Source organism: Cervus elaphus, chromosome 23 (genome assembly GCF_910594005.1).
Source record: "Cervus elaphus chromosome 23, mCerEla1.1, whole genome shotgun sequence".
Lineage (NCBI taxonomy): Eukaryota > Metazoa > Chordata > Mammalia > Artiodactyla > Cervidae > Cervus > Cervus elaphus.
Window position 1 is genome coordinate 62,866,839 of NC_057837.1, and position 14,832 is coordinate 62,881,670.

The 14,832-nt window shown below is 48.2% G+C and overlaps 1 protein-coding gene across 1 annotated transcript in view; it reads left to right on the plus strand.

The window, feature by feature from the left end:
• Positions 1-10,915, plus strand: part of CHMP4B (charged multivesicular body protein 4B) — a 45,630-nt gene extending 34,715 nt beyond the window's left edge. The window contains exons 2-5 of the mRNA XM_043883370.1: positions 5,565-5,742; positions 7,560-7,674; positions 8,713-8,839; positions 10,045-10,915. Of these exons, the coding sequence (XP_043739305.1) occupies positions 5,565-5,742; positions 7,560-7,674; positions 8,713-8,839; positions 10,045-10,109 (485 nt within the window). The 3' untranslated portion in view covers positions 10,110-10,915. The remainder of the gene's footprint in view (positions 1-5,564; positions 5,743-7,559; positions 7,675-8,712; positions 8,840-10,044) is intronic.
• The last annotated feature ends 3,917 nt before the right edge of the window (positions 10,916-14,832 follow it).

Below are 14,832 nucleotides of genomic sequence, written 5' to 3' on the forward strand. Positions count from 1 at the left end.
CTTTTAATGGAGTTTGCAAAAGGCAGAGTTTGAGGTTGGCTAAAAGAGCATTAGGAGACTGTTTTCCTAATGGCAAGTGAACTGCTGATCTATTTATGATGACTTACTTTGGAGATAACAGTTGAGGTGGTGGGAAGAGCCCTTGGCTGCAGACCTGGGGTCTAGTCCTGATTCTTCCTCTAACTCACTGTGGGCTCCTGGCAGGCTGTGTCACCTTTTCTCAGCATCATTTTTTTTTCTCAGTTTCTAATGAAATAGGTTGGACTTTAGGGTCTCTGAGAGTCCTTCAGGCCCCCTCAGCCTTTGATGCCAAGATTGTAACTTTTATTTGGTCAGGATTTGGTGGGACATCCAGTGCCATGTGGTGCAAGGATGCATACAAATAACCATCCCTCCAGGAGGATGGTTTCTTTGACACTGGTGAACTTGTAGTTTTGACTTGGGTCTTTTCTTGCGTAAAAACACAGGGCAGATGACAGGCAACCCCAGCAAAGCAACTAGTGGCTTGAGGACCAGGTGTGCTTCTCTTGGCTGAGGGTACCTTGAACATATGAGCTTTACTTGTGGGCAGAAAGAGCAGGGAGTGGGCATCTGACTAATTGCTGGAGGTGGGCAAAGCAGGGCTTCTGCAGCTTCACCAACTCCCTGCCCACCAGTAGCCCTGCCATGACCGAGTTGCTGAGGGTTCTTCGGAATTCTCACTTAGCATTACGTGTGTGGCTAAGTGTTTTGTGTTTGTGTTTTCTATGTAGTTCATGATGAGAGTGGGAAAGGACCAGCCCTCTCCTCCTCTCCCAGCTCTTGGACCTTCTGCTGCATGAATTCAGTTGTAGAATCTTGAGTCTTTGAAAGGACTCCATTCATTCAGTGAGAGGATATCACTGCACCCTCCTTCTCCCCAGCACCTGAATCTCAGTGTACTAATCTCAGTCATTAGTATACAGTTATGACATCTTAGCATCTGTTGAGATACCCTGGGCTAAAGGCCCCTATTCTGAATGCCTGCAGATCAGGGCAAGCAAACTTTCCCTTCTCGGCAACTCTTCAAAGAGAAGTCATGTCTACCTTTGCCGAGGAGAAAGGAGCATCCTACCTGGTAGTTGTATTGAACTGATTGATGTGTTCTTTGAAAATGGTTTCTGTCCAGTCACTAACAGATACCTTGCAGAAGGAGTTTCTTGTCCTGGGTGAATGTCTTTTCCACTGATCTCTGCTTCTTTGGGTATCTCTTCTGTATTTTTTCTTCAAATAGCTGTCTTTAGAGTGTCTAATGAAGCAACTGTCTGGAGACCAATGTTTATTTCAACATGGTTGGAGTTGTTTTTGCTTCAGCTTTCAGAGCCAATAAAGCTGGTTATTAGATTCTGTAATTGCTGCTGTAATTACTCTCTTGGAACCAGCAAAGGCATAATTAAATATGGAGATTCCAAGGACTATTTTTTTCCAGCTAAAAGCAGCTTTTTAAACTTCTGTTGGCCTGGGTTAGATTTCAGTCGTTAAAGCATCGTGTTTATGAATGACACGGGGTGGGGGTTCTTTGGCAGAAAAGGGGTTTATTTGGACACCTCTTCTTTGAATATTTGGTTTGGATGTTAACCTTGTTAACTCCCCATACTTGTTTTTATCTTTTTTCCCATTTTACCCCAGTTTTATTGAGATATAATTGACATATAACATTATGTTATTTTTTAGGTGCACAACCTAATGATTTAATATATGTGTATATTGTGAAATAATTATCAAAATACACTTAATTGACATGCATCACCTCACATGATTACATTTTTAAAACCTCGTAATGAGAACTCAGTACTTGTTTTTTTTAACTCAGGAATTTGGAGAAGTAAGGCAAGGCACATGTAAAACATTGAGTCTGACCCTTTAGGCTTTGGCTATATAGAAGCACATTTTTGTGGTCAGCAATAAGCTTGGAATGGAGAATGTTTACTTGAAGTGGAACGGTGTGCAGCAAGAGTGGCGTGTTACTCACTTGTTCTGCCCTGACTTATGCTTCACCAGTGTGCCACACGTTTAGACATGGGGCAGGTGGTGAAGGAGGGCTGGGTCAAGTGCTGTGAATATTTATGTTTACACATATTCTTGCAGCCCAAAGGCTGGCCCCATGTCTCATTTCAGGGTTACTCTACTGGTGAACCGTGTATGGAGGGGAAAATTAATCACATACCCTTTCTTTTTAGGGTTCTCAACTAGTTGAGAAATAGAACAGGAGTTAGATTGGGGTAAACAAATGGACTGTCTCTGCCAGGAACCGTTATGGAGATTTCTGTGCAAAGAGGCGAAGAGACCATGCGAACCCTGCAGGTTGGAGGGGGAGCCCTAGAGGCTTCTAGCTCAGAACCTTTTCCTCCTTTCAGGGCACACCTCTTGGCAAGGACAGAGGGGAAGGGCAAGCACTTGCCAAAGTTCCTGTTTCACGGGTCAGGACAAATGCAGGGAAAGAATCCCTCCAGATGACTGTTTTAGCCACTGTTTCAATGAGACGTGATCTTTTCTCTGTTGAATCAGAGGTACACAGGAGATAAAATATGGGTGTACCCCACATGAGGAACCCTGCGGAGAATATATGAAAAACTTAAAATAGATGAAATTGGAGATTCAGTTTAATATAATTAAGCATACTGTGTACCAGGCATTGTGCTGGATGATGGCTTGTAAAGATGCATAATACAAACATTATTTCATTCGTGGGGGTCTCTGGCTTACCCCCTGATATGTTTGTGTATTTGCTTCCAGATAATTTATTGCCTGGGGGATTTTAGCAGTGGGGTGCAGATCAGAGAAATGGAAGACTGGCTTACAAGGAGTCCCTGCCAATTGAAAATGTATTAGAGAAAAAGTTAAAGCAGTTCTAAATATGCTGTGATGTTAACAGGGAAAGAATAAATTTGGTTTTAAAAGTCAGAACACAGCTGACTGTAAAATCACGGCTCCTACTGTACTCAGGACACGAGAAGCAGGGCAGATGTCACCTCGCTGTTTGTTCTTAGGAACTGTCCCCGTGTCACTTACCATCGTCCGGAGCCTATGTGGGAAGCAGGGGCCCAGGGGTTCACACAGGCCAGTGGTTGAGCCCCCTGCCCCTCTCATACCAGCCGGCTGACGGCTGAGCCGCTCCGCCTTTCTGATCTGTCTGATCTGTGCCCCAGGACTTGGCGGGAGGATTAAACGAGGAGGCAGATGGTTCTATGCAGCAGGCGCTCAGAACACCTGTTGAATCTCAGCTGATGAACAGGTTCTAGGCTGGGCTATGCCTGGGTGGTGAGGGCAGCTGAGGAGGGCCTGGGAAGGGGGCACGTGTGGGGCGTTGGCCTGAGAAGGTTTGAGACTCACTTGTTGATTGGGGTGTCTGAGTCAGTTTCAGCACCAGGGAGTCAGGAGGAAGCAAGGCCAGGCCCTGACCACTTGTACAACAGGGCTCTTCCAGACTATCGTCCCTGTGCCTCGATGGTCAGTGGCAAAGGGATCCGGACTTGGGGCTGGGGCTTCCAGAACCTGGTTCAAGGCGAGAATCCAAATCCATTGCCAGCCTCGTTAAACCACTCAGAGGCTTTGTCCTGCGGGCAGAGGGAGGGTTGAGGGTTCTTAAGCAAAGGAATGACATGATTGGGTTTGTGTTCCCTCTTCTGTGATGCTGCAGTTCCCTTGACACTCCCTGCTAGCCTGGACTGCGCCTCCGTGGCGAGGTTCTGCGTGGTTTGTTCAGTGGGGGGCATAGCAGTCAGCGTGGCAGCCCGTGACTGTTGAGTTCCATACCTGGCTTAATCTACTCTCTGCTGACTACCACTGGTAACCTGAATTACCTCTCTGAACCTGTTTCCTCTACTGATAAAGAGTGGTCATTTCTACTTTAAAGGGTTGCTGTTGTGAGGTAATTACTTGGCAGGCATGGCTTAGTACTAGCAGAAGGTGCAGGTGTTCAGTAAAGGGGATGCCTTGGGGACGCCTAGATGTGACTGCAGGTTGAATTTCTTGACGTCATAGGCCGGTCTGACCATTTACACCAGGATCAGAGAACTAACAAGTGGAATGGCTTTTCAGCTTTTAATGAGGCATGTTTCATGTTCGGATTTTTTGCAGCGTTTCTTTAGCCTGCTTTATCATTTGGCTGGAGGAATTTTCCTGGTGATTTTGCCTGCTGCTTTTGGAGGAATTGTGGACTTAAGGATTGCTTACATGTAAGCCAAGGCCCTTTTCCCTTGGCAGATGGTTTTCAGGGGGCAGTCCTAGGCTCATAGGGCACTTGAGTGGAAGGAGTACGGGACCAATTCAGATGACATGTGGAGAAACCACAGCCCTGTTGGGGAGGTGATTGGCCATGGCCAACAGCCTGCAGGGGGTGGCTCTGGTGCAGAGCTCGGGGACACAGTGGGCACAAGTGCACGGGTGTGTGTGTGTCTGCATATATGTGTGAGGCTAGTGCTGTCCAGGCCAGGGCAGGTGCCAGGCAGCTTCCCTGGCCCCACCATTCCTTCTGCTTGAGTCTGCGCAGAGCCTTCCTGAGCTTTTTGCTCACCTAAGATACTTTTCAGTGTAAAGAGGGAAGCTAAAATAGTAAGGAGAGGAAAACCTGGGCTTTGAGTAGGGAGGTGTGGTTTGGCCTTTGCTCTGCTACCAGTTCACCTTGATCAAAGTGCTTGCCCTGACTGGATCTTAAAACAAGGTGATTGCTACAGCCTTAACACACTGGGAGGCCAAGAGAGGTGATGGCATTGATTTGACCCAGTGGTCAGACTCTAGATGAGGCCCTGACAGGGAATTCTGTCTTTATTTCAGTTGCTCAGTCCTTTCTATGATAAAGAATGCTGTAGCTACCATCTTCAGGCATGGAGCCTTTGCTTGAATCACAAGGGCCTTGCTCTTGTTGAATACATTTCCAGAAGGAAATTACTGGGTCAGAGGGCCGGAACAACATTATGGCTGTTGCTATGTGTTGCCATGTTACTTTTCAGAAGCACTATAACAATTTACAGTTGTGGACTGTGTGTGAGATAGCATTTTAACGCCAAATGATCCAGTATTTGCTATAGTCATTATTTATTATTTTGTAATTTAGTTGACATAGAATGATACTTTAAAGCCGCTTTATAATAATTAGAGGGGTTTTGGGGGTGTCCACTGTGTTAAATGTTGTGCTAAGTGTTTGCTTATATGTTATCTCATTCACATCAGCCTCTCAGGGAGGCTCAGCAGCTCATTGAGGCTGAGAGCTGGGGTTTCAACCTAAGGCAGTCTGACTTCAAAGCACTCTCTTGTTTGGGGTGCCGACCATGCTTTGATTTATGCGTGTGGTTCCCAGAGAGTGTGAACTTGGGCTTAGTGCCTGGCTGCATTTTGAAAGAATGTGAATTTTGTATAGTTTTCTCTGAGTATTGAATATGCTGTTTGTGGAGAAGAGAGTATCAGCCCTCTCTTGTAGTGAAAGCAGAAACTGAAGTGCATCCATCCCAATTAGGAAGACAACTCAGTGAACTCTAGGATGCTGCCCTGTGTCCGGGCTCTCTGAAACCCTGTTTTCTCGCCCCCCCCCCCCCCCCCCCATGCAGCGGCACTTCAGGCCCTGAAGCGCAAGAAGAGGTATGAAAAGCAGCTGGCGCAGATCGACGGCACGCTGTCAACAATCGAGTTCCAGCGAGAGGCCCTGGAGAATGCCAACACCAACACCGAGGTGCTCAAGAACATGGGCTATGCCGCCAAGGCCATGAAGGCTGCCCACGACAACATGTACGTGGCACCCGCTGGTGGAGGGGGGCGCGCACGCGGAAGGGCAGTGCTGGCCGTGCAAGGCCTCAGTCCTAGGCCCCTTGACTTATCCATTCAAGCACCCAAGTTTGTTCTGATTTGCATCTTTTCTGGAGCTTTTATGAAATGGATTATGTGCCCCACTACCCCCAGAAGCAGATCTCATGGAATGAAACTGTTTTCTGAGTCATTCAGGGTTATTGGAATGAATGTAGAGTTTTAAACTGGAAAGCTTTGTCTTCTTAGAAGATTCTCTTACCCGGGCCTCTGATCATCCAGGTGGGGAAGTTTGTCCCAGAGAGGGGAGGTGACTTGCCCTGGGTTATGGGGGAACTTGGATAGAACTGGGATTAGAATCAGTTCCCGTGACTTTCTCCTGAAGCTGTCAGGGGCCCTGAAAGGTGTGGTACATTTGAGGGCTTTAGCTCTTTCTCTTCCTGGGTCTGTTTTTGGTGGGATTTTCCCTTCCTGTCACTCTTGAGTTTTGGCTCTCGTATTGACACGTGTTCTTGACCTCTGCATTCCTTCCTTTATGTGGCTACTTCTCATATTCTGTGGCCTAAGACACCAGATAACTGAGCTGTTACATTTGTAATTAAAGGCCAGGTTAACATTAAGCCCCAAATGAGGACTTCTCCCAAATAGAACAGAATTCTGCATTTGTTTTAGTGCTCTAACTTGGCATCATATATTTGCGGGTGCTGGGAGCCTTTTTGCTTCCTTTTGGGTCCTCTGCCATGCTCTAAAACAGAGGTTGGCAGAATCTGGCCTGTGGGCCCCAGGCAAGTCCCCTGCTGCCAATTTCTGTAAATAAAATTTTATTGAAACACAGTTGTGTCCCTTAATACACACTGTCTGTGGCTGCTTTTGTGGCACACAGCAGGCTTGAATTTTTGCAACAGAGATCGTGTGGCCCAGAGATTCTAAAACATTTGTTACTATTTGGCCCTTTACGGGGAAAGCTTGCTGATCCCTGCCCTAGAAGTGTGGGATTACAGGAAAAGTAGCCTTCAGGTAACTGAGCTACTGTCTGAGGGGATGTTCGTCAGACTGAGCTTCCTGAGTGAGGTGCGTGTCCCCTTCATGTCCGTGTTCCCCACAGCACAGCACCTCTTAGTGAATTCTGTGCTTGGAAATACACGTGTATATATGATATTGATTGACTGTAAGTTTGTTGACATTAGTGACAGTGCATAGGAAATAATCTGCATTGTTTGCTTTTCCTTTGGGGCCTTGTAGAGGAGCCATAGGGGATTTGTGTAGATGGGAAGCGCTGGTCACGTTGTGTGGTTCTGTTGTAGGATTTGTGATTTTACCTATCACTGTGCAGAGTTACCCTTGAACTTGAAGAGCTATTGATTCAGGAGTTCCCAAGTCCCACAGTCTCATCTAATGAGTTTACCAGCTTGCATGAGAGACTCTCACGATGGCATCTAACTTTGCCAGCTTTATTTCTTCAGAGTGTTAGACTGGGTGACATCTAAGGATGCTTTTGTCCTCTTGATTCTGTCATTCTCTAGTTTAAAAGAGGGGGAAGAAGACAAAGACAAAAAAGTAATTCCACGAGACTTTCCTGGTGGTCCAATGGTTAAGACTCCGTGCTTCCACTGCAGGGAGCCTGGGTTCGATACCTGGTCGGGGAACTAAGATTCCACATGCCACTCAGCACAGCCAAACAAAAAAAAAAAAGGAATTCCTCAGAGGGAGTGATTGTGGGGCTGAGACTGGGCAGCAGATCCTTGTTTCTGCCTCACAGACCCTCTGTACATAGACTAACACAGTGCTCGTTTCATTTAAAGGGACATCGATAAAGTTGATGAGTTAATGCAGGACATTGCTGACCAGCAGGAACTTGCAGAAGAGATTTCAACAGCTATTTCAAAACCTGTAGGGTTTGGAGAAGAGTTTGACGAGGTGAGTGATTTCGTGCTGATCATACCAGCTTCTCAGATGATGCCTAGGCTGCCTCTGATGTGCAGTTGAGGCCTCACTGGCAGGGAGTATATGGTCTGGAAATCACCAGGTCTCCTCCCTCCAGAGACCTGAACGTAGACATAAGGTGTGGCATGAACTCTCCCGAATTCTGGGTTTTGAGGGATGCTTTCAGTGTTTGGGGGAGCTAAGGTAGAGTAAAGGGACTTTTGTCGGGACATCTCAGCAGACTTCAGGTCAATACTGGTTTCAGCAAGCAGTGACCCTGCACCCTTCCGTGGTGGGCCGCTGGGCTCAGAGCAGGGGCAGCCGAGGTCACCATGCCCTGAGGAATTTACAGGGTTCCCCTCAGACAGCCCTCCCAGCTCTGCTGGGAGACAAAGGTGAAACCAGGGAAGGAATGTTTGTATCTGATCCCTGAAGGATTCATCTAGACCTTGGCCACCTACCAATTTCTGCCGTAGCAATTGGAACCTTGAAGCTCTTAGGTTTTTAAAATACAGTTACAGGCTCTGTACCTCATTCTGCCTTAGATTTGAGTCCACTGAAGGTCAGGGCCTCTCCGCCAAACCTAATCCTTTGTGCTGACTGCCGCCGTATAGCTGAGAAAGCAGCCTGTAGCTCTTAGCCTTGGCTCCCAGCACCAGAGCCTTCATGTTTTCAGACTGGAGTTCAGTGGGTTAGTCAAGTTCATTTCAATTCAGCAGACATTCCTGAACATTCACTCAGTGTACCCAGTTCTGAGATAGAGATAGAAATGAAAATATACGATCCCTTTTCTCAAGATGCTCCCAGCCTGGTGCAGGGACCCCACGTAGACATCAGCAATTGCTCGATGGTGTGCTCCGTTCACCAGTAGAAGTGTGTTTAGGATGAGTCACAGAGTGTGCACTTGGAGTCCATCTGCCCTGACCTTCTCAGAAGGGATGTGTGTCCCCTGAGCTGTTGGGTAAGAGGCACCACAGTAGGGGCTGGGGTTCCCCAGGGTCTCGCTCTCATTTTTGTGTTTGCTTTTCCCAGGATGAGCTCATGGCAGAATTAGAAGAACTAGAACAGGAGGAACTAGACAAGAATTTGCTGGAAATCAGTGGACCGGAAACAGTCCCTCTACCAAGTGTTCCCTCTATATCCCTACCATCAAAACCCGGTGAGTACTTCTTATCCACAGTCATGACACACCCACGGCCCATGGGGTAGGTGACCTTGTGGCCGGTTGGCTTCGGTTTGGGCCCTGAGTTGCCCAGAGTTGAGAACCAGGCAGCATCCGTTGTGACAGCCCTGATGACAGTGTCAGCCGCTCTTCCCTCGTCTCCTAACCTTGGCACTGTTGACATGGCCGAACCGTTCTTTTCGTGCGGACTGGGCGGGGCCTGTGCTGCGCCCTGTGGATGGTGAGCCGCACCCGTGGCCTCTGCCCTCTAGATGCCAGTGGCATCCCCCTCCCCAGGTTTGGACAACCAGCCGTGTCTCCGGATTTTGCAAGATGTCCAGGGGCCGAGGGGGAGGGGAGAAATCTCCTCCAGTTGAGAACCACTGTTCTAGAACTGCTTTCCCTGTGTCCACCAAACAAGGTGGGAGTTTACGTCCAGGACAGCTCTTGCTCCCCTTTGTTATCTTGTGTAGCGCTCAGCTGGGGCTCATAGGTAGCCCCACAGGAAGGAAACAGCTTTGGGTTTTTTAGAGACCTCGTTCTATAAAACCTTTATTTCTTTCTTTGAGTCCCCTCTCCCCCGTTATTTCACCTTTGGATAGAAGTATTCCACCCAGAACTTCTAGAAGAGGTGAAGCAGCTTGATTTGGCACAGAGAGAAAACCCAGGGAGCAGGGTGTGACCAGGCTGTGTCTTCTCATCCTCCCACAGGTCAAGGGGAAGTGGCCCTTCTGGTCAAGTTGGCTGCCCAGGGTGGGGTGCAGGCCTGAAAGCTGAAGGGGGTCTGAAAGCTGTCCGGCCAACTGCTTGTGGTGTACAGAGGTGGCTTAGGCCCTTGAGGTGGAGGGGAGTGGCTTAGATTAGAGCTCTTCTGGATTCTCCCCTCTCTCCCCCATATTGGATGCTCTGGCCGGAGGCCACACGTGGATCCTATCGGACTCTTGGTGTTGAATCCTCCCCGTCTTGTCTGGCTCTGGTGTCGGGGAGGGGAGATGTTGGGGAAGCTGTGCCTGGTTATCTAGAGCTCTGCATTGCAGCTTTTAGGCACAGAGAGGCAGTCTGCTGATAGCCTGGAGACGTGGCGGGCTGCACGGGCAGGGCTGTTTTGTAGCCACAGGGTAGCGCAGCCCTGGCATCCGGCCAGAACGCGTGGAGAACACAGCGGCCAGCCTTCCTAAGCAGCCTTTTCTGTCTTCACACAGCCAAGAAGAAGGAAGAGGAAGACGACGACATGAAGGAATTGGAGACCTGGGCTGGAACCATTTAACCGGTCCAGTGCGGGCTGGGCCCAGACAGACTCTGGTGGCCTGCGCGGCGGGCAGGCGCGTGTGTGTGCGGGGCAGGCCGGACGTGGTGCAGGCAGGTTCCATCGCTCTCGAATCTCCCTCCAAAGCAGTAGGGCCGCATCACTGCTCACTCCGCATAGCATGGTCTGCACCCAGCGGGACAGGTGGGGGTGGGGGAGGGGGTGGGGGGTGGGAGGTGCCTGCTGTTTATAATGTTCAATTTCTGTAAAATAAACTGTATTTGCAAATCCAACATTGAGCTTCTGGACTACGCTAACTCCACTGCTGAACCTCAATGGCAAGGGTCGACCGTTTGCAGTCAAAATGACCTGAAAATGTAGCCTCTGTCCTTTTAAGTCAGCTGACTTGTCGCACATCTCTTTGTAAGACGTGTATGGTACTGGCAGAAGAGTCGTTTTTTAAAAGCCATAGGCTTTTCCTTGTCCTTAGCTGTAATAATGCATCTATTTTGGTTTCCTCGAGAGCTGTATTTCTGTCCATCACCTGTGTACTGGCCCCTGTGTTTCCCACTCTGGCCCACTCCTCACTCCCACTCCCCTGGTCTTTCTGGAGTTTGTGACACTGATTTGAAATGGATGGTGTTCTCTTGAGAGTGTGTGAGATTGTTTGAGTTAAATTCCAGCTATACATTTTTCTAACATAGCTCTAAGGTCCTTGTTGCTGTTTGTGATAACTGATAGATAACCCATTGGAAACATGTGCATACATTTATATTCAGATGAAATTATGGTTTGCACTGTCTATTAAATATCTCGATTAATTTTCATACTTTGCCGTTGTGTTTAATCAATCAATCATTGGTTTTGGGAGGTGGCCCTTTCCAGGCCAGTGTGGTGTCCAGGGGAGTCTGGAAACATCAAAGACCCAAGCATGATGTGTATCAACAATTTGAACCAAGGGCAGAATGTGTCTTACTGGAGACATGTTTAGGTTCCAGAAGCCCTCACCTTGTCTGGGGACCCCCTGGGCACATTTCAGGAGTGAGTTGGTGCTTATGGGGCTCCAGGATCTTCTCTAGTTCTCTGTCAGCGTCCATGGGCAGTGCCTGCAGGACCACAGACCCTTCACCTGTTGGAAGCATTGGTGTGCCCACGGACCAGGCCCATCTGTGTATTGAAGAAAATAGCCTTTCCTGTGTGGTGGAAGGTATAGGGCAGTGACCGAAAATTGAGGACACAAATGCTAGTCTCAGGTCTGCTGTGACTTGCCCTGTGATCTTGACCTGGCCTCTTCCACCGTTTCTGGTTTTCTTTAGCCTTACACTGTCTTAAAAATCTGATGAAGGGCTTTCCTGATGGCTCAGTGGTAAAGAATCCACCGGCCAATGCGGGAAACACGGGTTCGATCCTTGGTCCAGGAAAATCCCACGTGCTGTGGAGCAACTAAGCCAATGCACCACAACTACTGAGTCTGTGCTCTAGAGCCCGTGCTCCGCAAGGAGGGAAGCCACCGCAGTGAGGAGTCTGCACACCGCAACTAGAGAGTAACCCCCCGCTCGCCCCAACTAGAGAAAAGCCCATGCAGCAGTGAAGACCCAGCCCAGCCAAAAATCAATCAGTCAAAAAAAAAAAAAGAATCTGATAAACACTGTGGACCCTCTCCTTCAAAAAAGTTGATCTATGCACATTAATCCTTTATTCTGCATGCAAATTGGCAGAATCAAGAGGATCCCCTTCCAGTGCCCATCTCTACACCTTTTGAGATTAAAACCAACCTGATAAACAAGGTCCTACGTGTAGCACAGGGATATCTGCATAGCATATACTGTATATAGCACATGCAGTATATATATATATATATAGGATATGTTGGATAGCACAGTATCCTGGGGTAAACTATAATGGAAAAGAATATTAAAAAATGTATATATGTGTGTGAATGAATCACTTTACTGCACAGCAGAAATTTACGCAACACTGTAAATCAACTACAATTTAAAAATTAATTTTAAAAAAAGTCATAAAAAACCCAACCTGAGTTCACAATTAAACATGCCACTGCTCACTGGGTGCCCTGTGGCAAGCTGCCCACCTGCCCTGAATGTCATTTTCCTGCCTGTGAAACAGCCAGGCCGGACCAGATCATTTCAGATGTCCCGTCTGCGAAGCTCTTCCTGCCCTCCTCCTCACCCTTCACTGCTCCTCCACCCATGTTGCCACACTTAGGACTTCACCACGGCGGCATGAAGATTAATGGCTCAAGTGGATGTTGCCTGTGGTGTTCTCAGAAGTTCTTTCCACCTTAAGAAGAATCTATGGCAGTGTTTGCTGCCAGATTCCCCTGTCCCAGCCTACAGTTGGTGTTCTGCAGGCATCATTTGGTGTGGGAAATGCACAGTGGCCATTATACGTTTCTAATCAGCCACTTCAGGGGCTTCTCACCCTGGGAGTAGGAGAGGGGAGCTGGCGGACCCAAGCATCCAGCTCTAGCAGGCCTGAAGCTAATTCCTGGGCAGTGTCTGAGGCCCCTGTGAGAAACAGCTGCTTATTCCTACTTGATGTGGGCTTTGTCCCAGGCCTGTGGGATGCTGTGTTCAGTAAACCAGCATCCCAGTCCTTTTCCTGCTCTCTGGAGGTTCTCAGGATGGAGAGAGAAGTGACCATGTCAGAATTCCTTGGCTATAAGCTACAGAAGATTTCAACTGGTACAAACAGTAAAGACATTGACTTAACCATTCAAAACTTACTCAACAAATATTTATTGAGTGCACAGGTGCCTTAAGACTATAGAAACTTACTCTCTTACAGTTCAAGAGGTCATAAGTACAAAATCAAGGTATCAGCAGGGCCACACTTCAGAGGCCTAGTAGGGAGGATCCTTCCTTGCCTCTTCTATCTTCAGGGAGCTCCTAGCATTCCTTGGCTTGTAGCTCCATGACTTCAGTCTCTGCCTCCATCTTCACTCCTTCTTCCCTGTCTCTGTGTGTCCTTTTCTGTCACTTATAAAGACACCTGTCATTATGTGTTAGGGTCCCTAATTCAATGTGATCTCATCTTGATCCTTAATTACATCTGCAATGACCCCATTTCCAAGCAAAGTGACATTGTAAGGTTCCAGATGGACATTAGTTTGGGGGACACCGTTCAGTGCACAATGGTGCCTCACACAGCTGTGAGGTCAAGGCCTGCAAAGCACCCATCAGGGCTTTGGCAGCTCTGTGAGGTGGGTAGAGGTGGGAAGAACAGGTTATTTTGAGCCCCATTTGCTAGAGGTGAAAACTATGGCATAGAGAAGCTTCTGGTTCCATGCTAATAAGTGACAGAAGCAGCCAATGAGTTTCTTGTCCTATGAAGGCCATTTATCCAACATCTGTATTTTGGGCAGCTTTGTGCCAGCTCTCACAAAGCTCTTGGTGAGGAAATTAGGCCATCATCATCCTCCTCCTCCTCATCATTGCCACCACAGGCTGGGTAATCAATGCAGTGAAACCAGTTAAACCAGTTAAGGAGGAGACAGCACTTCCTTGGTGGTCCAATGGTTAAGACACCACCTTCCAATGCAGGGGGCATAGGTTCAGTCCCTGGTCAGGTAAGGTCCCGTATGCCTTGGAGTGTGGTCAGAATTTTTAAAAAAGGAGACACCTGACCGAGGAGGGCTTGTAGGAGGAAGCGCTCTCTCAACCAAGATTGAGGGGTGCTAAGGACTCCGCAAGAGAAAAGTTGTGAAAGATATGGAACTAGGAGGATAGTTTTCAACAGCATGTGCAAAGGCCTGGAGGCCATCTTGGGCTTGCTTTTGGGTCTGAGCGGGACAATGACACAGAATCAATAGACCTTTGATAAGTATTTATTCAATGAATGACAGGTGAGGAAACTGAGGTGCCAAGGTACTTCAAGACCCATAGTAAGTACAGGCCGAGCTTGAGTCCCTGTCTCCCCAACCAGATCTCTTCCTGTCTGCCCTGGGTACCCACCTTGCAGAAAGAGCTTCCTTCCTTCCTGCTAAGCTGCATTCTGACCTCACCCAGTAAGCAGAGGAAGCAGGTGGAGCTGGGAGAGACGCACAAACCTTTGGGTCCTGCAGCCCAGGCTCTGCACCAATCCCAGGCTGGATTTCTGTGAGGCTCTGGCCAACCCAGGCCCAAACTCCCACAGGGCAATATAGGCTGCAGCAGGAGAAAACAGAGGTGTGTACGCTTTTGGACTTTTTGGTTTTCAACAAGAACAGCAGTCTCAAAAGAATGACAAACGTTAAGGGAGCATTTACTAAGACCAGGCGCTTAATCTGCTTCATCTCATCTCATTTAATCCACACAAGAACTGTTTCAGGGATGGACCACTCACTGCCCTGTCTTACAGTTGAGAAAACAGGCTCAGAGGGATAAAGTGACTGGGGGCCCAGGTCACTGAGCTGGTGAGCAACAGAGCCACAAGAATCCAGCCCCAAGCCCTTCCCTGCTGTGGTGGTGGGGGAGGGCTAGATTCAGACTCCTGTCTCCCATAGAAGGTGCCAACTCTGAACGTGACCAAGTGCTGAGGCCCAAAGAGGAGGCCAACTCTTGGAAATCTTCCTGCTGAGAGTAGAAAGGCCACAGGCAACACGATCTGGAATCATCCAGCTGACCTGGAATGGAGCTGTGGGTCAGAGTCATCCAAACAGTGGATGGAGTTGGGCTCCTCACTTTCCCCAAGGGGCTTTTTAAAATTAATTTTTATTGGAGTATAGTTGCTTTACAATGTTGTG